We start from the raw sequence: 27969 nt of genomic DNA, 5'->3' as shown, positions 1-27969 counted from the left end.
ATTATAAATATAAATTATATTTATATATATGTACGTACTTATGTATGTATAATATTTCAACTGGATACCTTCAATTTAGGGCCATATTTTCCATGGGCTGGTGAAAATAGTTTTTCTTATGACATGTAGTATACTGGAAGTGAGCATGCAATATTAAAATTCTAATGATGATAGTACTTACCTGAAAACATTTATCAGGAGACTTTTCTTCTGGATGACAAATAAAAAGGCTTTTGATCATTGACAACTGTGGATAATCACCTCTCCAAAGACGGACCAGCACCTCCTCAGCTCTGCTTCACCCATTTACTGGGAGAAATTCTTACTAATATGACTAAGGAAATAAATTCAGCCTCCTCTACTCACCTATCCTCCAAGTCATACCTGTACCCAATTCACTTCTATTCAATAGCTATTATATGAATTAATGCTTATATTAAGGTTTAACTCTAAAACCACTGCTTGCCAGGACATGCCTAGGCAACACACACTGATCTGTCTCAAACATGCTGAATAAGGGAGAAAGCTGATGCAAATTAACTAAGAAACTAAGAAACAGAAATTATCTAAGATTTACACCATGAAGATTTTAATCAAGTTCATGTACAAAACAAAAGCATTTATTAAAGAATAATGTGCTAATCTATATGCAACAACTGGAAAATGAAGGAAGATTGTCTGCGACATCCAACTTCCCTCCCTGGCTCGACCAAAGATATACCCCTAATATACCATATATTTTTTCACTGTATCATGTTATACTGTGATCCGAATATACTGAATAGTTTATCAGGGCACCAATGATTCTTGGTAAGTTTACTTAAGACCTTCAATTCCACTAAAACAATTTCTTTACATGTTTTCCAGCTAGAAAAAAAGCAGCAGGTGTGAATAAATGAAAATCCATACAAGTTTTAAAGTTTCTCGATTCCAGTTAGTACAAGGTGGCAAAAGACTATAGTACAAGTCACAGGTATAGGAGATGCACATCATCTCAATTTTATCAGCTTTAGCTGCACAACCAAGGCTACCTTGTTAAGAGGATGGTTAAAGTAAACCCATGTCTAAGTGCAATGTAATTACCAGACTACATAGTAACAGTTTTCACTCCGAAGATAAAGTACAAAGATGAGGCACAGGATGTAGTCTGAAAAGTAATCTGTATTTACAGTAGTACTCTGACATTAGACTAAGAAGAAGATATAGCAAACAAAAGGCTTTAAGATCTTTCGGGGTGACCCAACTCAGTTGGTATGTGGAAAGCAATCACTACATGTTGAGGACTGCCAATATTCCCAAACTGCTACTGTCAACTTATACCAATGTATAAGGTGGCCTCCCTCTTCATTTTTTCTTCCCATTTTTATGCTTCTTTCCATACTCCCTTTCATCACGAAGCAGCCTGGCCTGGCACAAGGCAGATAAAACAACCTCCTGTCTTAATTCCAAACTCATTATAATAACAGGAACAAAAAAATCCATTAATTTGATATGTCACAGCTGCTCAGTAAAAAGCAACACTGACAAGTTTCTGCTGTGCAAGCCAGAATTACAGTATGTGATGCTGCATATCAAAGTTTATCTAAATGGGTGGATGCACACCTGTGAGGAGGAGAGAAACACAGTTCTCTGGCTGCCTTTGTTCAGAATGTGGCAGCTTAACTGTTCAGCAAAACGGGTCACTCGGAACACGTTATTTATGTACAGTGCTCTCTGTATACAAAAGAATCAGTGCAGACTCCACTTTAAAGAACTGCTCTGATTTATAAGATAGTGTATGTGGAAACTAGACTAGACTACCTAAAAGTACATCCCTCCCTCTAATGACAAGAGCTGGATCTAAAATCTGGAGCTTGCTGACAGATGATATAAGAACATCTATTAATCTTTTTCCATTTGGAACAAAACAAAGCTCATTATTTTTTAAGCCTTTCCTACAATACTGTTCTCCTGGATTAACTCATATAAAAACACTGTCTCTTGACTATATAAAAATAGTTGAATCATCATCATCCTTTGGCAATTTTGAAAGGGAATCAGATCTTACTATCATGACAGCCATACAATTAATCAGAATGTTGATCTTTAAAGTTCTCCTTCACATACCATTGAAAATTTTGGTATTAATTCTACCTGCAAGAGAGGACCTCAATTTATATTCTTTCTATTGGTACTTAAAAACCTTTACTTACAGTTTCAACTATTGTTTCAAATAAGTAAGCTGGAAGCTAAAAGAACTGACATAAGCAATGGAATCAGATCATTTTAGTCACAAAAGAACGAAACGGGTGTCCCTGCAGCAGAGAAGCTAACCACCTCTAAATAGGTGTACAGTGCTAAATAACCAACAGGTAAGGAAAGTAAATGAGAAGAAAATCTTTTTCTGTATCTTTCTAGTATGCAACAAAAATGTGCAACAGTTCCAGGCAAGTAGAATGTCATAGGGTAAAGTAATAATAGAAGAAATTTTACAAAATAACTTTCAATATCAAGAAATGTATGTGTTAAAGTGTGCCCAGACCAAATGAAAAAACAAAACAAAACATATAGCTTCATTTCTAAAGTTCAGTTATTTGTTTTCAGTTATTCAGTTATTCCCAACGCAGGGGGGTGGTGGAGGAGGGTGGGTGGTGGAGGAACAGGGCAGGGAGGACAACGCTGTGGCCTAGAGTTGTGCCTTAAAGAAAGGATTAAGCTCAGCTATTTTACCAATTTGTTCATTTGTCTGAGTTATTTGTTAACTGCACAGCATTTGTTTACAGCTTTCCCAGAAGCAGAAGAACAGGTCCGTGCATTAGCAGTGTGTCACGCATTATTCTACTTCACACAATGCCACTTAAAGGTCACATGTACTATCAAAGATATGTTCAAGTACAATTTATTTGGTTGGTTAACACATTCAGATAATGAAATACTAATGGATTAAAATGGCCTTAGGTATTACAACTCTTGGCCTAAGTACAAGCTATAGCATAAGCCAAAAATTTACTTTGAAAATGCAAAACAGTTAAAAATTCTCACTGAAGAAATGAAAATGGTAACACACCATGTTCCACCACATGCCTCAGTATTCTAGCATATGTTTGAGGGAGAGGCAAGTAATTCAACAACAAAAAGAAAAGTGCTCTCTCTGACATTAGTAAAGATTTGCATCTCTTATTCAGCGAGAGAAAAACAAAGGAAATAAGGTTCTTTTTTATTTCGCTTGCCCAAATTTTGATTTCAGCTGGGGCAAACAGGTGAAAGACTGAGGAAGAGCTTAGTTATTTTCTAAGCAATTCCACAGAAAGAAAGAATGAGATCTAAAAACTGGAACTGACATGCTATTTATGTGCATGGTCATACTGTGGGGTCACACACACACACAAAATAAAAATTTAAGAGTTTTTAACAGTGGGGGGGGCAAGGGGGTGAAGAGTACAGTAATACCTCACTTTTCACACCTAGCAAATAAAATGGTGCAATTGGGTGGAATAAGTCCTAGACCATCCAAAGTACAAAAATTTTTCAGGATATCTTTAAGACAGGTATGCTGTTCACTTTCACAACCCACTGCCTCTCATTTCATTTAAGCACCCTTCCTTTCAGTATCTATCTATATTAACATTCATACTGCCGTGAACTCCAAGCAGTGTGTCCTCTTCCCATCTATACCGATTTCTTGAAGAAAGATCTTGAAATCCTTAGGAAAAAGAAAAAACTGAAAAAGTACTCTGCTGAGCACCACACCATTCTTGGAAACCTCCATAACAGCCCAGTGGCTTGGCAAAGAGTCGCTGGGTACCTAGGCATTTCAGGGATGAGGCACTTCTCAGCGAAGCTCTCTAGCGCTGTGTCAGCTCTCAAGGAGCATATCCAAACCATATCCAGTGATTTCACCTAAGCCTGCCCACAGCAGGTCCTGATGCAAGTACTCCATAATAAAATAACATGGAAACAAATACAGCTAACCACCTTATCTGCCCTTGAAACAAAAAGCCCTGGGAGTTCCTGAACAGTAGTCCTCTGTTCAAATAAAACAACTGAATAAATGTGGCATGTAGGTGTGAAAGGCTACATCATCCCTACATGCAGGCATATGTATTTATATTATACACAAATATTTATATATATATATATATATATATGTTATGTGCAGTTTGGGAAAAGATATTGGAAGGTCTTCTAGGCTACCCAAAACTCAGAAGCCTTCTTCAATAGAACACTAGTATGTATACAAAGTCAGACATGGTCCAGGCGATATAAGTACACAGGAGACACAGGTATAAGAAAAATAATACATTAAGGTCTGATTTTTTCAGAATTAAGGGAAATGTGATCTTGGCTATTGCCACTCATGAGCAGCCAATAAAGCATTCATGACTTGTAGTAGGTAAATATTCAGCACCCTGGCAGATACTTGACAGACAGAAATATGGCAGATATATGCTGCTTCTAGGGATAAACAAAAAATAGTGTGAGAACTTTCAGTAACACAGTCATTATTATCTAACAAGAGCATAAGCAATTTGAAGGCACACTTGTATGCAGTGTAAGTGCATACCCCTAATCAGTTAGCATCAAAGGATTGGTACCTACATTACCAACAGAGAGAACATCCCTAAGGCGTCAAACTGCTAAAAGCAAATATTTATACTGCACCATAGGAGCTTAACAAATTGTGGTATGAAAATATTAAGTCCCAAAAACTTGTGTCCTCTGAGAATGTCCTGTTTTTAGGATTCCTGTCAACAGGACTTGGGCATAATACAGTATGTTCACCACGGGACAGCATGACTGTGGTTCTAAGGCCGTATTCAATAAAATTGTAACGTATTAGCAAATTGTCTTTTCAGATCCCAAACCCTCCACTATAAATATTATGGACAGGACAGCCCCATCCTTCAAGATTTTCTTTAAAGTTCTTCAAGAATAGCTAAAGAGAATAGAGAAAAATTTGTTCTTGCTCTTTATAAAAGCACAATGAAGTAGCCCATGACAGAGGAAAAGAGACTGATAAACCTAGAAGGCTACAATAGTAATTTAATTCAAACATTTGAATGCAGGGGAAGCCTACCGCCTTTTCAAAAATATAGACACCACTTTCTTTGAAGAACAGCTGGTACCAAAAGTTGTACTATTCTAAAGGAACCTGGTATCTTTGATGCCACCATTTAGTAACCGGGCTGCAAGTCAGGGTAAGGCACTCTGCATTTAAGAATATCAAAGAGGAACAGCCTCAGAGACTAGTTATGATCTGGGAGAAGATTTCTCTTGGTGGAAAAAGCTGGAGACTTTTCCAGTCTGAGATCTGTAGGAGTAATGTAGTAGTAATGACAGCAGTAATGATAGTAAACTGAAACCTCCAATATTAGAGCTCAGTAGACTGCTAGTCTCCAAATCTTGCTCTCAATAGCAACTTACACAGCTGAGACTAGGAAGAAAGATTCTAAATGAACATCGAGACTACCATAAGTCAATATTAAACTTTAAATCCAGGTCAAGTGGAGTTGCAAAACAGTGGAAAGTCCAAGTCTGCAAATTAGAATTTCAGGAACTAAACAAAAAAGCTGACTGCTTCACAGGCGTTTCTCCAGCTTCTGCTTTTTCTTCACCTACTCTGGTTGACCATATTGCCCGAAATCCGTATCAGAACTTCAGTTACCAAACTGAAGCTTACCCAAACCTCTACAGCTGTCTTCCAAAAATAGCAAGTTGAAAGGCATGATGATTCTGAACACAGGAGAGAAATCATTCTCTTAAGAACCTCAGTTCATCCTAATACTGGACAGCACATTTGTGGTCAGAAGGCCATCTTTCCTTTTCTCAAAGTGACTAAAGTTGTGTCAGAACTACTGAGGCTCTCTGAACAGGGACAGAGCTGATATAGTTGTTCATAAGAAACAGCTGAAGATGTTCCCATTCCTCCTTTCAAGCCTTTAAACTGAAGCTCTGGAAGATACTACATTATTCCAGAAAGCAGACACAAGCATCACAAACATTTTCTATTTCTGTTAGATAGGAAAAGATGTCCCATGCAAGTCAAACACAGATTAATTCTTTCCTTCTTAGGGTTCTCAAAAACACAGAGAGGGAAAATCATTCTTCCAAATATAAATAGACAACTTCATATAAAAATAATTGCCAAAAAAAGGAATTAACAGAAAATAAAAAAAATACAATAAAAGTTTAAAGAAAAATTGAAAACTAAGATCACTGCCCAAAAAGGGCAAGGAAATCCTCTGATTCAGCAGAAAGCTGAGAGAAAATGATGGCATAAGACAGGTTTTTCCCACATGTACTACACCTATGCCATATGAGAAGCATACATAGATCTCTATCATTTTTCTTAAGGTTGAATATCTCAGGCCTCCAGTCTCTGGACAGGATTACATTTTCAGTGAGAAGGTGCATCAAAACAATCAAAGGAGAATCATGGTGCCTTCCTCTCCACTAATTTCTAAGAATTGTGACACTTCCATAAACTAAAGATTTCCAGCACATGCATGTCAGATAGCTGAAGGTGGAAACTCTTTACTTTCTATGCTAAATCAGACTGATTTTAGCTAATTTTATTTAGTGAAGCACCAAGCCTAAGTTAAGCTTTGCAAAAAGAGAAGTAGCACCGCACTAAAGTAGGACCACAACTTTAGAATAGGTTAGAGCATGGGAAGAACAAGTCTGTGTTACTTGTAATACATCATGAAGACACCCTTTGGTCTATACAGGAACTAACTATGATTTATTTGATTGCCATTAAATAGTTCATATTGAATGCTGCTAGGCACTATAATAGAACAGAATATAAACAAAACAGAGTTAAAGTGTTTTCTAAATAGACTACAAACTGTTTAGCTGCAATTAGTCTAATTAAAAAGAAAAACTTAATACACAGAAGTAGAAGTCAAACAAGAAAGAAATATAATAGCTCTTAAAATTAGTTTCCATCAAACAAAATTTACTGGATAAACCTGCTTCTCAAGTTTTTTGGCATTTTACTATGGAATTACATTAACTAATTCATTTCAGATCAAAAACAACTTTCCATGTATGTTCATAGCATGAACTTGGTTAATTACTCTCAGTTACAACTAAAACCATAATGTCATAAATTACACCGTAAGGAATATCATATTTCATGGGAGCTAATAAGGTATAGTGATGAGCAGATACACAACCCGCCACTAAACAGCAGGTTGTTTGGAGACATTCCTTAGTTGAAATGACAGCAATAATCTCTGATTTGGAGTATGTGTGTTCAGGAGAAAGAGTTCCAAAGGTGTTTAACTCTCAGAGAATGATAATCTTAAAACTGTCTGTTTTGTTCCCAGATCTCTTGCTGGAAGTCAATTGACCTTTTGTTTTCAGAAATCTCTTGCATTCTGCTTCCATATGTCTGACATTTTCTTTTAAGAAATTTATTTCCTTAAGACCATTCTTGTAGAGTATTGTTGATGGTTACATGAACTTAGTTTTCAAGTTCATGAAGAAAAATCTATGTCAATATTTTGGACAAATAAAATAAACAAGAATAATTTGTTACAAAAACTATCTTCAGCTTAGAAGAACGGATACACAAATTATCCTATCTTCAAAGGATAATGGCTCTAATCATAGAAATTCATTTAACATCAAAATCATATAGCTCATAAAACAATTACCTCACAAAACACTTCTGATAATTTATTTCATAAGAATAAAGAATGCTATTCTGGCTGATAACAATTTCTTTTGCATCCAGTCATAAGGAGAAACATCAGCTTAACTGTAAGCTAGTATATGAATGAAAACAACCCAGGTGTTCCTTACTGTTTACAGTTTCTTAAACATTAACCACAGTAAAATCATAGCTGCAACCGATCCTTAAGTAGCTTTTCAGATCACCAAATTAGGCTACACAAAAAAGACATTCTAGTTTAAGTCATATATGATAGAGAAACTTGTATATGTATTTGAAAAAAAGAATATCACTGTCAAAATGAGATTTGTTTTACTGAACAGAAAATAAGCAGAATAAAAGAAGCTCAATCAAAGCTACTCTTCAGTGTAAAGTTTAAAAATGAAGGAAAAGAATATACTGGGTTTGATTTGCCACCACAAGCCCTACTGTGAAATTTTCATATCCTTTTAAAGATATATCCGGCACTCTATAAAAGAAAAATATACAATTACAAACAAGGAAGAAGTACTCACACTGTTTGGATGCTGAATGGCAGCTTCATGCTGCAGTCTAACCCGCTGTGGCATCATCACATCATCCTGGAATAAATAGCACACTGTTACTGAACATAAAAAGGTCACAGTACAGTACTTGGACACACATTAGAATATGCTGTTAAATTCACATCATTTTACTGGCTTGCAGTCAAAAATACAAATGGAGCCAATATTGAAGCCACTATGATCATTGCTTGGTTTCTTCCAAATGGATGAAAGTAGTACATTTAAAAAAAACCTAACTTCACCAAAACCTGTGAGTGAGTGCAGCTAAAAATGACACTTAGCGCTTTTAAAATACACTTGCACTGCTATTCTGCTCCAATCTCAAAAGATTAAAATAAACTGAAAACTATTCCCCTAAAGCTTCTTTAAGGAAGCTTTTGTGCCTTCTTTAAAAAATAGAAAGTGAGTGTATATATGCATGCCACTAAAACTATATAGAAGGCATACATACCAATAAAACAGTGAGAAATTATAAAATTATCATTTCAAGAAGTTCTTCATTTAAAAGCCTTCTTGTTATGAGCAATCTGGGATACTCACTTTCTGATATATTCTCATTCAAAGCCCACAACCTTGCTCACCAAATAAAGGCACTGAGAATATTTCTGTATATAGATGGGTAAATAAAATTACAGAATAAGGAAACAAAGGTAAAGCAGTCTAGAGTACCTGCTAGAGTACACTAAACTATCAATCATGCTTGATAAGAGCCCACAAATTTAGAGTAAAGCTAAAGGTGATTAAATGACCTTGCAGTTATTTGTCACCCCATAGCAAAGACAATGGGAGATGAAAGGCTGCATTATTATTGTACATTACTTGAATCATCAGCATCTTCAGCAAGCAATATAGCTGCTTAAAGATCTTTTAAGTTCTTGAACTTTATTCAAGATCAAAGACTATTAAACTCCATACTTCAAAGTTACCTGGGGTATTTTTAGGTAATACTTGAAGACATGAGTTCAAAGCCCACCACAAAATCTAGTTCTACTATTTTTTCACAAGGCATATCAATCACAAGCAAGCTAAGAATTGCTGGTAATAAGATACAAAAGAACAAGACTTCTGCTTTCTTATTATTGGAGACATAACGGTCTGGTTTCTCAATGATTTATGAGCTAGTACTACAGGAAACATGCACTTATCAAAAGAAATTACAAGCTCAATGCAAGTCCAATGCATCCTGCACATCAGTGACAGAAATACAAACTGCCTACAATTAAAAAAATAAAATAAAATAAATCAAATAAAGGATATTCTAGAACTCTAAAACAATCTAATTCAGATCAAGTATAAAAAAAATGAAGAGGTCAGAAAGCTTTAATCCTGCAGAACTCATAACATGGTAAAGATAGTCCATGAAAAAAACTGATAATGACACTTGAGACTTTACACTTTTAGTGGATTTAACTCAATTCTGTTCAAACTGTAAGTGTCCAAAACTACTATCTGACAACTGTGTTGTGATCTCAACATATTTCTTATGGAAATCCACGTATTTTACATTTCTAAAGATAACCACCAACTCTTCAAACAAAAACTCTAATGGTAGTATTGGCACGGACACGGAACTAACTTCTTATGCGTTTGGGCATGACATTCATGTACGCTGGAAATATGGCGAGGTGTTCTTTGCTGCCTGGCTGTACCTTCTTTCATTGATAAGGTAAAGCCTTCAGTCTTGAGTTCTATCATGTTTTAGAAACACAAAAAATAGAATTTGTGGGGGAAAAAAGATAAAAACTGAAGTACAGACTGTATAACAAAACATGCAGAGTACAGTCAATACAGCCAAATACTCAACTTCAGCTCAAATTTTCTCCCTACTTGTAGCCTATCAATGTTTTCTTCCATACTCATTTCCGTTTCAGTCCCATATATCTCTTATGGCATATATCATATACCTCTTACAGCATTAATTCAGTCTTTCTTATATACTGGTAAAGCTAATACGCCGTATTTCCTCTCAGAGTATTTACAAATGGTTCCAGCTTATCAGTCAAGCTTAATTCAAACGAGCCCAGAATTCCTGCTCCATATCCATTCTTTTAACAGCTCTTCACAACTTTTAGTGCTTAAAGAGCTGAATGACCTTGAGGGTGACACTACACTTTTTTTCAAAAAAAAAAGGGGGGGGGAATAAATAAAAAAGCTTTAGAAGTAGATCCAAATACTTAATACCATTCAAGGTTGAAGATAAAACAATGAAATAATAAAGCTAGTCCTCACCACATGCAAACTTACAAAAGATGTAAAGGATATATTGTCAAAAGCACTCTTCTGTTTTTATTATTTAGGGTGTATTTTGTAATAAACATAAGAAACGTTACTGATTTTTCAAAGCAAATGTGAAAAAAATCTTTTGATTTTTTAACCTTTATAACATAGAGAATAAAGTCTGTACCTCGAAGTTATTTCAAAAGTATGACAATATTGTTTACCATCTAATCCAGCTTATCAATTAGGCCATAAATCCAGGTATTGTAACAGTCATATGTTCTAGGAAAACATTTATCCTATCACTCTGATAAAAAACTTTAAAAAAACAGAACATCCTACTCCCAAACAAAAAACACACCTTGCAGGAAAAACAGAATAAAAAATTAAATATAGGTAAGACTGATAAATCAAAAAGCTATCTGAAAAATAAAACAGAAGCCATTGTTCAGTTAATTGTTCATTTTATCTGCTGAAGAGCTACAATCATTTTTTCGTTGTGTGCCAAGCACATAGTTAATTTTTGAAATGTGACTTTCATATACACTATAGGCATTATGTTCTCACTATGCTTTGTTAACTTCCTTTAAGAATTATACAGGATTCTCAGTAGATGTCCTCTTGTTAAATTCCCCAAAAAAGAAAAATAAAAAAAGAGAAATCCATCAAAAAGCGAGGAATTCCAATGCTTGTAACAATGTTACTATTATCTTATGCAGTATGAAACACACATTCTTGCACTAAAAGATTCCAGTGTTTCCAATCCAGCAAAATGGAGATATATTTAAAAATGATACACTCAGAAAGATTAAAAATAAAAAATATGATTCCAAAATGTTAAATATAGGGTACGAAGCTTTCAGACCAAATTCAAATATACTATTTACCAGATAAGTCAATGTTACATTTTTACAGCAAGACAACTTGACAACAAAGGTCAGGCTCCCCCTAACAAAACAACGTGCCATTTTCATCCTATCGGCAAAACTAATAAGGTTACAGATTAGGGTTTGGGGCTATCATCAAGATCATTGATATTCTGCACTATTTAACTTAAAAGGGGGCACTATCAATACAAGAACTTCAAATTACATTTTTTCTCAATACTTTTTGGTCTCTAATGCTGGAAAAGCTGACACTTTCCACAAAAGGTTAAAAAAAAAAAAAAAAAAAAAAAAAACAAAAAAAAAAAAAAAAAAAAAAAACTCTTTTCCTGAACAACGTTAAACAAAAAAAAGCATTTTGTCTTTTCCTTTCTTTCCTTTTCTTTTCTTTCTTTTCTTTTCTTTTTTTTTTTTTTTTTTTTTTTTTTTGATTGTTTTTCATATGTGATGCACTGCTATTCAGTTCTGTGATACTCTCTGGGCACACGAAAGCAAAACAATGATGAAGATTAGGACAAAACAGAAATCCCGTTTGAGTGACTTCAACCATTTAGCTTTTTAGACTCAGTCTGGCAACTATAAAAGAAAGCTAACTGCAATGCTAAATTTCAACATTTTGTAGATCTATACTAATGATGATTGTGCAGGTAACTGCAAAGGGAAAAGAAAATATATTAATATAGAAATATTCTTAAGTAATGTTATTGCATTATATATCAGTGAGTGTTTAAAAACTAATGAGTAAAAGCATAAAGATTATACCACAGAATAGGAGCACTTTAAAGATGAGTTCTCAATTTCACAGGTCAATAATAAGACACCGAAACACACACTGTATAGATAAAAGACTTAATGGAGTTTCAGCAACTATTAGACAACTAAGATGTTCATGTACTTTATCCAATTACTTTGTTTTAAGCGTACTTCACGTAGTCACAAACTTTCTATCAAAATGTTGTATTTATGATAAAGAATTCAATAACTGTGATGCTAAACTTTGATTTCTACAATCAGTAGAGGAGTTTTTGTTGTTTAAAACTAAGAATGCAATCCCAATAACTAGACAAATGCTTTCCAGGAAAAAAAAAGCACACATTTGAATCTAGCTACTATATCAAAAAGAAAAGTAAAACTTACTCTGTTTCTATGGTGAAAGTTGGGAAGATACAGAGACTAGCACTAAATAAAATTAGATAAAAAAAACAAGAAACAAAAAACCCCAGTATTCATGAATATTAAAATTCATTCTGTTAGTCTTTAAATCAACATTAAAAAAAAAAGTTGCAGAAGAAGTATAGTAGTACAGCAAGAAAATCTATCAACCATCAAGTTTTAATGCAAGTTTCCACTGAAATTCTATTTTCCCTGTAAATGTGAAAGCCTTTAAAGGTTGTCCCTTGGCAGATATAAGGCAGACGGGATGAAGAGAGATTATCCAGTCAGCACTAAAAGACTGGCAAAAGACAAGATTTCATAAATGTTAGATAAATGTATGCCTTCACTTAGTAGGTATTTTCAAAAGGATAGTTAAACTAAAAATAATCTGTAAGTAAATCTATTTCCATGTAATCCCATTAAACAAACTTAGCAGAGAAATTGAGAAAAATCTCAGGTAATAGTCGGGTTTACTGTAGTTAAATATGTACATATATACAATGCAAACAACACTAAAAAAGAATTAAACAGCAAAAAAAAAAAAGAAAAAAAAAGAGCAACTTAAGTGGAATTTTACATTAGGCACTCAAAATAACCCAGAATTTACAGAAGTTTTGTTGATTACAAACATGCTTCCTGTTCTCCAGTATCCACTCTGAGTAGGGAAACAATTTGCTGAAAGATGGGAGAATGAAAAGGACTTTATTTCACGTGAAAAGCCAGTGGGGATTTCTAAACAAGCCCAGATGTGCTTCTGCCAGTGGGGGGCCCGTGATCTCCATCACCTTTCAGTCAGAGAGGCATTTTGCCTACTTGTCTTCGTATCAAATACAGCCCTTCCGCAGAAAGCTGGCTTGCTCCTGTCAACTTCCCCAGCACTTAAAGATGCTGCCAAATCAGAAAAGCTACTTATATAGCTATCAGTTGGGCTGCTTTTCTTCCAACCCATGTTCTTTAAAAACACACACACAATTTATACTGAGCTAATTTTGTTCTGTTTCACTTAACTCAGATGTTTAGTGGAATGGAAGAAAAGGAAAACTAAATCACTAGTCTGCACCTAAGGATGTTATTTAAAGCTCTTGTTGTTTCGGTATGGGTTTCTTAAATAAGTCTGAGTAAATTCAAATGACAAGCATTCACCGGCCTCTTCAACCAATCTGTCTGCACCCTACTGCGCTCTGGGCTGACAATTTGAAGATTTTGCCTTAAAAGTTTAATTCTTTTTCCACTTCAAAAAGTAATACAAGACATACAACTTAGTGTACAATACACATTTCCTTTTTAACACCAAGGACGAGTTAACATAAAGCAGTATAGTATTACAGCTCAGTGTTAAAGCAATTTCTGAAGGCCAAGCAGTAAGCACAGCATTGTTTGTTTTGGTAAATTCCTTTGCATTTGGCTGCTCATAAAAACAGCTGACACACTCTATCCTGACAATAACAGCACGTTCTTTCCATTGTAACTACTAGACATAAAATACAACCTGTGGCAACAGTAGGAGGAATGTTTGACTCACTGAGACACAACATAGCATCTCCAAAGTCTTTCAATCTATCAAACATACATTTATTTATCCTACACCTGCTCAGACCCTAGTTAAAGTCTTTGCTATTATTTAGCACAGCTCATTGAATCAGGGAGGTAAAAGGCCTGGAACCTCCAAAAATCTCATAACTGGCCTAGAAACAGCACTACCAAAGCAAATACACAGATCACAGGCAACTGTGCAGCAGACAGCTTTCTAAGAAGGCCCACACTAGCAAACACATTAGAACTGCACGTTAGTGCCCGCTGACAAGTCACCTGAACAGAACATACCCTAATAATCTTGCAAGGTTATAAGACAAAAACACCACTTTTCTGCTTCTATTTCTGAATTAATTCTAAATTAAATTTAGAAAGGAGACAATAAAGCCCACTTCATTGAGCACCTTCACCTTTTCTTGAGCAGTGCAAGATGAAGGCCCGTATGTGGAACTGTTTGGTGATCTTACGTCCCAAACAACTAGTACATTTCATAAACAAAATTAATGACAATTTTTCTAAGCAATCTTTTATATCGGCATTGCTTTCAACTGGCCAGGATTTTTTTTTTTTTTTTTTTTTTTTTTTACTGTCAAGCCAGTTCCAACCTTGGTGCATTTGTTTATCAAATGTAGGTATATGCTATTTCATACCTAACAGTTCCGAAATCACTGGAGATCATCTCGGATCTTTCTCACATTTGGGCCATAGAAAAAAAAAGTTAAACATGTGTGCGAGTGTGGACTACGAAAACAAGTAATTTGCAGAGTGGTAACCAGCAAAGTCAGTAAACAGACTAGAGCAACATTCTCACCGTCAATTCCAAACACCCACTTAACCAAAAAACCGATGAAGGCGTGTGTAGCTTTGTGCTTATGGTGTGCTTATGAAATCTGATCGTTACTTGTTTTCCAAAGCCATGCAGATGTTAACTTGAAAGAAAGGAAAAATATTTCAGAAGCTTATTAATACTCATAACACTAACTTATTACTAGAAACCAAGTCACTTACAGCGACAACTAACAAGAAATACATCTTTCCATGAACAGCAAGTATATGGAAAATGTAAAAATCAAGCAGCTACAGTCATGACTGAAAACAACCTTGAAGGCTGAAGATCCCAAACCATCTATCAAGTGTGGCTAGCTAAGGTCTAACAACCTCTTCCAAAGACCTTTAAAGACAATACCCTCAATGAAGCGTTTTTGATCTTGAAACTCAAGAAAAACATTTATGCAATTTCCCAGTAACTGAGAATTTACATTCTCCAGCTTAAATCACCCAAGCAAATCTCATACACAGGAAAGTACAGGCCAGCAGCTGCTGATCAGAACATGGAAATGATGATTCCTGTGATGTGCCCTCACGTTTGGTGAATAAAATGCAACTGTTTCCCTATGCCATTTTCGACTATTAACAAGTAGTGACCCTGTGAAAATAGAATTCAGTCTCAATTCTTTGAACTAAGAATCCTAAAAATAGTATAATACATTGCCAACTCAGCCTTTCAAAGGACTAAAACAAGTCTGTCAAGTACTCTATGCAAGTACATGTGATGGGGCTAAAGACACCTAACTGTAGCTCACAACAGGACACATTTTTATTTCTCTTTCTTAACAGTCAGGAACTCTCCAAGAGATACATTCATTATATATTAAATAATAGGAAACTCCACAGATTAGTATAATGAAATGAAAGGAGACTCATTTTCAGAGAAATGTAATTTTGATGTAAGTATAGGTAAATACGAGTGAATGTCAATGAAAACAGCAGTTTGAAGCAGAAAAGGGAATTTTTAGTATCAGAGTTCTGTTGTGCTGAAACTGTGCAAACGACTGTAACAAAGACAATAAACTACTCCAGGGAACTGACAAACTAACATTATAATAAAATGTAACTGCTAAATAAAGTCGTATCTGCAGGCAGTTTGAAGTAAAGGTAATGGTGAAGCGTATTTTGCATAGATTAGTGAATTCTACTGTCATTATGACAAAGATTTTCTGAGGGTACAAATGTTAAATATGAACAATTCGTTATGGATCTTTGAATTTTCTGTTCGCTTTGCTGGTGGGAAAAATGCCTCAGTAGCTCAGGGGAGGAGTCTGTTGACAACAGCCACAGCAAAAAAGACTCATAACAGCTATTAGTCAAACAGCTGCCACTTCATACACAAGAATAGGCTGATCAAATTCTGACAGCTCTGAGCTCTGTAATATTTTTTTCCACGTTTATTCCCAATTTGTTGTCCTCAAAAACCTATCTGTGTTGAGAGACATAACGCAAGCAGCTTGACTCCAGCTGGAACATCAAGCAAAACAGTTCTCTCTGGAGCCAATATTTCCAGAGATGCGTACGTGAAAGGAATGTAAAAGAAGCAACAGTATATTTCTCCACCTATACAAAAGGCATACGAGCTACTGAGCCAGCCCCATTTCCCTCCACATCCACCTATAGCAAACCTGCAATGATGACTGCACTTCTGAAGGTCAATTTCTTGGCAATTCTGCAGCACATTCCACAGGGCTGATATCAACATTCCTTCCTAGAGAGCTTGATACTGGATTGGTGACTGAAACTAAGAAGGTAAGTGGCATATAGAAGCGGAGTTGTTACACAGCTGGCAACATCTGTATTTGAGCTATCATACAGCAGTTTATTAACTACTAAAATAGTGAGCAATTTTCAGATTTGTAGGAGCTTCCACATTTATTTTATTTCCTCCAATCTGTTTTCAGCTAACAATGGTAGAAGAAAAACAGATAGTAGAAAGTTTATTTAGTAATACAAAACATATTATATTTCTTTTATATCAAGTTTAGGCTTCGGATCATTCAGAATGACTTCTATTTTGAAGCATCTAGCTCAGTGGTAGGAATAAGAATGTGCAGAACAGGAATTCTTGGTAGCTTCTTCCAAACTCATCCACACTGTAATTCAAAAAAATCTCATCCAAATCACTTTGACTAGGTCTTAAGTATGTCAAGAAATATAAAGTCATGTTAATGATAATGTGGAAGAAGTCCAAAATCCTCACCTAGATTCCCACGGAGCGGTAAACTGTTGCCCTGACATTTTCTTAGTGAGTAAAAGGAGAAAACTTTGCAGCAGGTAGATACATACTGTATAACCATCAGACATTAAATAACAAATTAAGAATTTTGAAAAGATACCTCTAAGAGAAATTAATTTCATCTAATTTTCCAGTTTATTGCTAATGATTTACAAATGACTAGATCTGTCTGGAGTGAAAAGAAACAATAATACAAAACTTACCTCAGCAAATTATTCTACACAGCTTTGAGAAAGATGAAGCTCCATGGGAAAAGAGAACAGTATGTCCACTTTTCACTCATGCATATATGAGCTCCAGCTAACTTCAGCCAACAAATATATGCACATAATTCATCCCACATACTGCCTAGAATACCTCATCCAATACGTTACCTGTCCAAGTCTGAAATATCTGACTTTAGATCTATTCTAACCTACAGTTTGCAATTTTTCTCATTTGGCATAGGTAAACAGCATCACTAACTCACAAGAGACACTCAAATTCATGGAATTGTTCATATGAATTAAACTGATACCTGGGTGTGTGTCTACCTATAGAAATGCAAGAAGATCTGGATCTTAAGTTCATTCATATCAACAAAATCGCCATCAATTTCTGTCACCTTATGTCATAATTTACAATACCTACAGTTTTAAAATAAAACCGTGTAATGTGATGCTCAAAATCAGAACAGGAAATTTTGTGCTCGTACTTTCTCAAAAAAATCTGTTTATAAAATGGATACTTAAACACAGTGCATTATAGCTGAATATGAAGCAAACATTTCTCTGGTGTGCAAGAAAGCAACCTGTCCAAATACCCATTCATTTGTAATGTGACTGAGAGTTCCATGTGTTCAATGAATGTTCAAAATTTTGTTTTTAGAATATCCATATACATACTTGTATGTATGTATCAAATACAGTATTTCAAAGCTTCATCCTCCATAAACTTACATTTAAAGAAGTATGTTGCATACATGCAAGAAAAAATTGTTAATGAGAAAGTAGAACTAATTTATATAAAAACTCATTTAAAAAAGCAAGCTGTGTTGCTAATATAGTAATACATTGTATTAGTAAAAACAAAGTCCAAGAAAATCACCTGCAAAATTTAATTTGTTAAATAGAAAGACAAAAAAACCTCTGCCAGACTGCCATCAGTGAAAAGAAATACACCAACACTTAAGCGTATTTTGCAACAGTGCATTGATTAATTCATAAAAATTTAACATACAAACATAAAACCCCTTCTATCCACTTAATACAACAAATGAAGTTTAGGGATGGAAAAATTATCCAACGTAAAACCTGTAGGATTATAAGGCTGTAGCATTTGCATTCCCGCACTCATGAAAATGTTGTGATACTTTCTAATGAGCACAAAAAGTGTGTTATTAAGTTATACTACTTATCTGAAAACCTGCACTTCTAGCAGCCAGAGTCCTCCTAATACTACTCTAAACTACAGTTCAGTTCCAACTCAAAGGAAAGAATGAATCTTCAGCTGAAATTATGTGAGATCAGTGAGCCTTAAAGGTCTGGCTCTGCTTGCCTGCTCCTAGCCACCATTACGTAGATCAGCAATGCACATTTGTAAAACCGTCACTGCATACTAAGCCGCAGAAAGTCATATAGTTTTCTGCTGGATAGTGAGCCAAATGAGTTCACAGAAGGTATCCTGCAAAGGACAGAACAAATGCAAGATGAGAGCTGAGACACCTCCTATTTAGCAAAGAGCCAGTAGATTATCTCTTAGTTTCTGCTGGGTTTTCTACAAGTTGGAGGACAACTATAGGGCTATAAAGAGGATCCAGCATGTGATTAACACCCAAACATGTTCATACTGCCCGACTTTAAGGCAAACCAACCACTGCATTAAAAAAAAAAAAAAAAAAAAAAGAATTTTATTGACAAAACTGAATTAAACAAAACATTAACTTACAGAATCCAGAAAACAGAGATAGATTCCTGAGCTCTGCATCACTGCTTGATTCTTAGCAAATCCAACTGTTAAGAAAATAAAGTTAAAATTATGTAGCGTTTTCCACCTTTGCATTTTTTTTAAAGTTTACTACAGTCAAGAATAGATGAAAGGAAATACAAAAATCAGTATCAGATAAAATACATTATTTTCAATATCTGAAAACGGGAAGCTTTTAAATATTTAAATTGCATGTCCATCTCAATATTGCTCTCTGAGTGGGCATCAGCTGCATGTGTCAAAATTCTACCATTCAGCAGAACTTTTGCTAGCCCCCTTCCACCAAAACATGCTATCTAATGCATATCTTGAAGAGTCCAGCTATCTAGGTCCCAGACCCAGAACCTCAGATGCTGAATGCCCTTGGCTATATATGATGGATGGGACTGCAGCAACCAGCAATGAGACGAGCTTAGTCTACCACTGAAACACATCCGCAAAGTACAAGCCTAAACCAGTTAATCTAGGATCTTCTTTTTTTATGTAGACATGAGCTACCCTAGAAGAGTCTGGTCTTTGCACTCTTCTTACAGGCAGCATTATAAGGGAAGACTACATTATCCAGTGTTAATCTGAAAAGCCTTATATGAAGCCCACTTGGCAGTATCTGTGCCATTTAAGCCTTGTCTAAAGTATTTATAGACCCAAATCAGGAAATCTAGCAAAAGATTGCTCTGATATGCAAACCACATGACGTGAAGATAAGCAGTACTATTTTTTTTATTATTATTCTTTACCAGGAAACTGGGAATGCAAAAGCAACAACCCTCACAATTAAGTAAAGCAGGATTATTTTAAACAGTATTAGCCCTGGATTTCCTGATTTTGCCTTTGAAAAAGCAGTCTTCTGGAATTCTCTATTCTTTTTATGTGGTACAGGTTTAAGTTTGCTCAGGAAACAAATTTAACTGGGCTCAAAGGCTCATTTAGTTCAATGCTCATGCTCCTTGGTCATTTGCTCGCTGTTCCAAATAAAATAAAAGGCTTATGACCGAATTTCTTACCAGCTGAAAGGAACACTATGTCAACCACCAACAGAAGAGTTATAATACAGGCTCTTCCTTACATATTTCGAATATTTTAATCCTCACGTCAACTACCAACAAAACAGTAATAATAGGCTCTTCCTCGTATATTTTGAATATTTTAATCCTCACCTTGCAGGTGTCTTTGAGTCACCTTAACTTCTTTTCTCCATCATGCATTTTTTGGACTCTGTTATACTATCTTACAATATATTTACATATTATAAGTGTTTGAATATCTAATCTTAGTATTACTAACTTTATAAGTTAGTCCCATTCTCCTTCCTACAGGCAGCAAAAAAAAAAAAGAGCTGGCAAAGTCAGTGGTTAGCACAAAAGTAGAACTGAATCCTGGCATGAGCAGTTTTAGAGGGAAACAACTAATGCTAGTTAGCAGGTCTGGACACGCCGAACAAGCAAAACCCTAATATCAAAGGGCTCCCTACTAAAACAAGAGGAAAAAGTACAGAAGTAACTTTTGATCAATCAAATCGATCTCCAGATCTATCAGTATCAGCTGTGAACCAGCCTGTATTTACATTTCATTGCTGTCATCATTATACCCCAATATTGCAACGATCTTTAATATAGAATAATAAAGTTCAAGGAAACCAATAATGAAGAAAAAGAAGTGAAGGAGAGTCAAAGGCAACGACAAGATGATGATTCAATTACTGTAAGAGCTTTCTGAAATATTTTGGATCTTATTTGCAAATGAAACATTTTAAGGAAAAGCGTGAAGCATTAAATATTCGTTATGACAGGAAGTTGGAAAATACTTCTTATTGAGACTGAAAACTTCCTGAAGCTTTTCTTACACCAGTAGTGTTTTAGAGGTAGAAGGGAAAACACATGTATTTTAAACACTAATAAAGAGAGATATAACACTCAGTAGAAACTAGATATTAAAGAACTGTTCCCCCACAATGAATTATGTTTGGTAAGAATAAAAAGCTTTCTTAAATATTACTGTACTAAAGAAAACCAAATGTTTGTGCCAGCTCTCTCAGTTTTGTAAGGCCTGCTTACTTGGTGAAAAGAGCCTGTTACCATGGTTACAACCGTAAAAACTTAAGCCTCACTGAGATATTAACATTCCTCACTCTTGGAAAGAAAAAGGTTTTCTTTCTTTACGCAAGTGACCCTTTCTTTTTTCTAGGTCTCCCCCCTCTTTCTTTTACATGTTAGAGAAGAATCAGAAATAAATCCTAATCTTGTGTAAATAGTTGAAGATGTGAAGCCTGACCACTACATTGTTTCTGTATTAAAGCATCTTCTTTTACAGGAAGGATTCCTTATAGTTGGAACTAGTCCTTTACATAATGAAAGTAAATCACTGAAAGCAAACAAATACGACGTATTTCAAGCAACCAGCTCCTAAAATGTAACAACCATGAAGAAAAAATTGTCCTCATTTTAATGGTGACCTGGGAGTGACTTCCTCATGAATAAGCTTTTATTTTGCATTTTAAGAATGCATTTTACACTATTATTTAAAATAACACTCACTCCTCCTGCCCAATATTTTAATGACTTTCTCAGGTTTCTACTATACTAAAATGGATAAATATATGTTAAAATGATAATTAATCTGACATCTCTCTTTAATGGCACAAGATATTCACTGTAGTACACAATTCTTGAAATTTGTTTCAGTTTCCTAGAGTGCAAAGGTAAACTGACTTCAGAGTATTATCATATATTATTGCCAAGCCATTGCACCTGTGCGTTCTTGCAAACTAAAAATGGATTTACACACATTATCAATACAACTCTGCAGCAGGAACAAGACTTAATACATAGATAAGTGTTTTATAAAAAACATAACACATATAAGAAGATGATAAAGAGATTACTAGTCAACTCTCCTAAGTATTATAATTGACAATGTTTTGGTATTATTCTTTGACTTTTCTGTTATGAAGTGAATGGTACATTGACAATATAAATTTGGAATCAGGTTTATACCAATTCCTACCTGTCTATTCATTTTCACATAAGCCAGAATGACAGGAACATTATTTATACAGCCTTCATACAAAATACAAGCACACTGTTCTGCTTTCTTTGTCCTGGGGTTGTTCTCCTTCAGAACATAGATGTGACCTTCTGACTGTTTAATGCTGTTTGACATCAGCTTCTTCAAAAAGCAACAAACTTTTACTTGTACTTTACATTTTAGCAAGCTAAAAACCCCAAATACAAAATAAGCAAAATGATCAAAACAAAAACTGCCAATGAGATTTGTTCATTATCTCCCTCAAAGGGGAAATATAATTTGCATTAGCATGCAAATCAGTGGGGAAATCACACTGCAAACCTATCAGTATTTACATTAGGCACTAAAATGTACGTTCAGTGAACTACTTCAGTAGTTTATTGTCTTAGCTCACTCATCAAAACTCCTTAATATTCAGATCAAAACAGAGGTTTTGAAAGAGGTACTGAAAACATGTTTTGTTCTGTTTCACATCAGGTCTCTCTCCCTTTAATGAAATCAAGCACTGGCTTTCCTTCCATACCTTACAAAAAGAAAGTAAGGTTTAAAATTCAAAACATAGAAGTTTTACAGTTCATATCCCACCATTTGTATCTTCATTCCACAGCAGCATACTTTGTTATTCAGCTTGATTCTGTCATTTACTGGCCGATTACAAAACTCTAAAAACACTTCTTCATATTTGGCTTGGATCACAGATTTAACCCTATTTAAAACCAACAGAATTTTGCAATCAATAAAATCAATATCAATAAAAAACCTAAAATCTTTCACTTTTCTGCATCATGGCCGTAATATTCCTTTCCCACAGACATTAAAAGAAAAACAACAAAAAAAATCTGTGACCTTTAATTCAATTGCACTGTTTATGATGATGGGCTTTATTCCCAGGAACATAATTTGGGAAGGGGAGGAACTGTTCAGCTGATTAAAAATCAAGATTAAGATTTAGGAAGAAAATAGTCTTTTAATATTACTTTTGCTTTGGGGGGGGTCACTTCTTTCATTATTTCTACAATAGCAAGGGATATGCATTTGCTTTTTATATGCTTACGTAAGAAATCTTGGGATTTTTTTTTCTTTAAATCCAACCTACTGAAGATAAATCAGATATCAGAAACTCACAGCAAGACTATAAGCATTAACAACATTGTATATATTATAATTAAACAAAATTCTTCTGCTGAGTAGAGCACAAATATTAAGCCAAGTTCTTCTTCCCTGTATGTATAAACAAATACTACAGAGCCAAAAACAACAGGGCCAAATTCTAAATTGGAATAATTTTTTTTAAATGGAGCTCTGAAAAACTATGTGATTTTTTTTCCACTGCAATACAGCTGGCTACAAAGATACTTTTCAAACTAAAAAACAAAAGATGCCTGCTGTAAATGTGTAACTCTCAAAAAGAAATCACTACTAAGCTACATACCTCCTCGAGGATGACATGAATCATTACTACCTATGATAACTGGTATACCAGCATCTTCTAACTTGACCTTCCATTTTTCAATGATTTCAGTAGAACTGTCCTGGAAAAATAATGGCACAAATGCTAAGCCAAACACAGTCCAAAAACAAAGGTTCTTATCAGAGACAGTATTTACTTGGATAATATTTAAAATAAGGTCTGAAACATACCTCACTTGCATCATTAAAAACTGATAGCTCCATTGTTTCTTTAAAATCTTGCTCCAAAACTGACTCCAAGCATTCATCTAACCAGCATTCACTGTTGTGAACAGGCAGAATGATAGACTTCAAGAAAAACAAACAAACAAACATGTCATTTGGTGTTATTAATATTCATGAAAAAAGGGAAGTGCCAGAATCCTTCTGAAACAAACTTTCACAGAAAACAGATCTTAAGGATAAAAGTAGGCAAATTACCTCTATTTTCATTATAAATATATGCTTTAATTTCTTTTCTGTCAAACTTCATAATTTTTGAATTCTGCAAGATGGAGTTTGGTAGATCTTCATGCAGTCAAGTGACTACTGAACCAAAAATGCTAACAACGCATCTATAACACCAGTTACCTTTTTAAAACACTATTAACCTGTTTCTAGTATTCCAGCATCTCTTAAGCCTCACTTTACTTCTGGTTGCAATTAACATATCTTTTGCATCAATTTTTATTTAACCTTACTAAAAATTGAAGATACCTAACTATGCAACCTGCAGCCTTGTGCTTCAGCCATATAAAAACCTTTTTATCTAAAACTGCTATTAAGCACATTAAAAGATGGCATATGACACAGTTCCTTCATCCACAAATTCAAACACAGGCTTTCCTATCCTAGCCTCTCTTGATTGTTTCAGCAACATACATGCAAAACATGAAAATTTATCTTTTTTTTTTTTTTTAAACACACATGATGGATTTCTCCATTTAGTTTCTCATCAGTGTTCTCATTATCTTAACCCCTCAAAAGGCAACAACTCAAAAACACACTTTCTACTTAAAACAAAAAAATACATTCCATTCACAGTATGCAAGTCCTAAGAAATTACCACTGTAATACACTGGCTATGTTTGTAAAGGAAGAGCTCAAATCAGACTCTATTAAGATTGCTTACTGACGAGGAACTTGGGGCAAAGAGTCTAAGTAACTTGTACAAAGTCTCATGAGACGTTTTAAGAAGTTCCCAGAAACAACCCAAATTCCTTATCCTACTGTGTAACCATAAGCACCTAGCTTAAAGAGGATCAGGTCCTATTGTGACTATGCCAGAATCAGAAAACAAGAGACTAGAAGAGCATTGGAATGGAATTATTCAAGATTTAGTGCATACATGGGCTTATATATGCTGGGCATGTACATGCAAATACATACACCAGTGAGCAGATATATTCTGTGCACACTAAGGAGTGCCTATTCTTTAGGTGTTACGGAGTATGATGCATGGTACAACAATTAACAAAAAAGAAACTTAATAGCATTTCAGAGGAAAATAAAAAGCTATACGAGTCTAAAATGAATGTACCTCCTCATTTTGGCAGGATGCTTTAACAGACAAAAGGGGTATTTAAAAGTAGAAGGAAAGCTTTTTAAAATTTTAAACAAAGCAACACTTTGCCCTCTGTTTTGGAGAAATAAAAACATCACACCAAATACAATGAAAAAAAAATCACAACAGCAATACATACAAAAACGATACTACAGAGCTTTGACTTACGTTAGCTCGAGACCTCAAAAAAATAAGCAGAAATCTGAGATTCTGAATCAATAAATCAAATTTATTCAGGATTTTAATATATCTTATATCTAGATACCAATTAAAATAAGACTTCAGATGTTGCTGCAGATCAGTGTAACACATTTATTCAGAAAGAAAAGGGTTCCTGAGTTCTTCCAATGGTAATATTAACATGCTGCAATTTTGCACATCCAGAAAAAGCAGAGTTTTTTTTCTAATTAATTAATCTCAGCAAAAACTTGACTGTGCAGTCACGAACTAGCTTGAATACTACATAACTAGAACTCCTTTTTTCACAGTGAGACCAAAAGTGCAAAATATCAAGATTGTTAGGACCTTCCTCTTTAGTTTGAACTTAAAATGGCAAAGGCAGTAATTCAATGGCAGTACAGATAAAGCAATCCATCTGATGTTGCTAACGTGCTCTGAACTCTACGTAAACAATCCATAATATATTACTATGCTGTTAAACCTATTACTGCATGCAGGTTCTACCTCCACAAAACTACCACAACAATGATGATCTAGATGCCTGCAAAAATAAGGCAGAATCAAATTGCTGGTGTCATTTCTGTGCAAAACCTGAAAAAGGTGACAAATCCATAAGAATGACTGCACACATGAATATGAGTAAAATATCAGAGTACTGCTAATGTAGTATACTGAAACAATTTTTTTAAGTTCTACTATTCTTATTCAGTTTGCTGTTTTTCTGCATCTATCTCCCCCCCCCCCTTTCCAGAGGCCAGAGAGAAGTCAAAAATGTCACAGAGCTAAACTTTCATTTTTCTCTTGTTCATTTCCACATCTGTAGCCTGGCTTAAAAGCTGAAGCTGGCACTTACTCTGAAGTGGGTATTTTCTATAGGGCTGTAAATTGGCTTGTACCATTCTGTGACTCTCAGAATACTTCAAATCTCCTTGGTTCATTTAAAGAGAAATAAACTCCAGGATACTAAATTTCATTCACAGGTGCAAAACCAGAGAAAAAAATCAGCTGATACCTGCAGTTAAGCCTGTCTTAGGCCAAAAGAAATGGACAGGATCTATGTCATTCCTGACAAACCACAGTCTCCAATGACAGAAGCACCAATCTTGCTAAGGAAATCTCTAAAAGTAGGTACAAGGGAGAACTGGAATACAGTTTTCCTAATTATAAAGTCCTTTCACTGCTGTTTATGCCAACTACTGCCTCCCATTCCCTGAACAGATCACTGATCTAGTTCTCTTTGCAGCAGCCTTTTATATGTTTGACAACCGCTAACATTAACAGTGTACTACAAAAATACGCATACCACTCTTTCAAAGTAACTTACTCAACACATGGACATAAATTACAAATAGTTAATCAGTTTTTGCCCTTACAGAATCACCTGAGCGACATAGAATTAATCTTATCTTCTCATTAGTTGTGACTTTTTAACAAAATCCAACAGAAGAGTATTTTCATGGCCTATAAGTGGAGTACAATATCGAAGGTACAAAACGATGAACCAGGAGATAGAGATTTCTTTTTCAGCTCTGCCCATTGCTTTACAGCTTTGAGCACTCTGACGCTTTTTCCCCTGAACTTAACAAGTTCCGAAATGAGACCTGAAGTGATTTTAGGAACTTTTAGTAATGCAGTTTTGCCATCATTAAACTGAAGATAATGATTCATTTGATGCATAACAAAAACGACAGAATGATAAACAGTTAACAGGTAGCCACTCTTGTCTTCTACAAATGCATCACTCGACCAAAAAAATTCTCTTCCTCCCTCAGCTAGGCTACTGAAAAAACAATACATCAATCACAAGATTCAAGAGATGAAGTCTGGGTTAAAAAACAAAAAGTGCTATAAACTGTGCAACTAAATGTTTTGTATTTTGCATCCAAGAATTCTCTTCTCTCCTCTTTTGAGGTCAAAAAATATAGTAAACAACTCTAAAATGAAATGCTATTTTCAGTTTCAGTAGAATTCAGTTCAAGTTGGCTCCTACCTGCCTCCATCACATTTGAATGCAAAGAATAAATTCCAAAATCATTTTAACACTGCTATTTTTACACAAGTCAGAAACTGTTACGTTTTAGATGAAGTTTTCTTGTAAAAACCATTACGCTAAGTTATTTGAAAGCTCATTAACGTTGGCCATAACTTACTAGTTCTGTGAAACCTCATTGAAAGGATGCTTTAAGGGAACCTAGAAAGATTTTCGGGCCACAAACATTGACCTGCCTTTAGGATTTGAGACGCCGGGACGACCATGATTTTCCCTTATCACAGTGATTTTTTTTTTTCTTTTTTGCTATTCAGAAGTACGTTTGCCTCACTAAACCACTGCCACTAAACCAGCTCTTATCTGTATGCTGCTCTTGCAAAAGCAAAATCTAGCAAAAAATATCGTTGCAGAGAATAACAAAAACGTCGATGACTGTAATAAAGTTTTAAAACTGCCTCTTCCCGCTCCGCCAAGCCCCGTGTGCTCAGGGGTCACCCTGCAGGGCCCGCACGGCCGCGCGAGCAGGCCCTGCCGCCTTCCTCCGAGCAAGCACGGCCCGACCGCCGCCCTGAGGCGAGCGGGGGCCGCCAGCCGCTTCAGGGGCTTTGTGCTTCGCCCCAACCGCGGCCCCCCCGGCTCCTCGGCGCGCACGGCAGCGGCTCCGAGCGCCGGCCCCACACGTACCACCTGCGCGGCGCGGCGCCGCCCGGCCGCGGGGCCGCGGACCCTCGGCGCCTCC

The 27969-nt window shown here is 35.4% G+C and overlaps 1 protein-coding gene across 3 annotated transcripts in view; it reads right to left on the bottom strand.

The window, feature by feature from the left end:
- Positions 1 to 27969, bottom strand: part of B3GNTL1 (UDP-GlcNAc:betaGal beta-1,3-N-acetylglucosaminyltransferase like 1) — a 129883-nt gene extending 101914 nt beyond the window's left edge. Inside the window, exons 1-4 of one of the 3 annotated variants that reach the window (XM_062592071.1) lie at positions 23689 to 23801; positions 23480 to 23579; positions 18985 to 19049; positions 8173 to 8238 (exon numbers count right to left, since the gene is read on the bottom strand). In XM_062592071.1, the coding sequence (XP_062448055.1) occupies positions 8173 to 8238; positions 18985 to 19049; positions 23480 to 23579; positions 23689 to 23721 (264 nt within the window). In that variant the 5' untranslated portion in view covers positions 23722 to 23801. Of the gene's footprint in view, positions 1 to 8172; positions 8239 to 18984; positions 19050 to 23479; positions 23580 to 23688; positions 23802 to 27914 lie in introns of those variants that run through there. The other 2 variants (XM_062592074.1, XM_062592072.1) reach the window with 2 other exon arrangements.

This window comes from Rhea pennata, chromosome 19 (assembly GCF_028389875.1).
Source record: "Rhea pennata isolate bPtePen1 chromosome 19, bPtePen1.pri, whole genome shotgun sequence".
NCBI classification, from domain to species: domain Eukaryota; kingdom Metazoa; phylum Chordata; class Aves; order Rheiformes; family Rheidae; genus Rhea; species Rhea pennata.
Note: the sequence above shows the minus strand (reverse complement) of the source record. Positions and strands in the feature narration are given on the sequence as shown.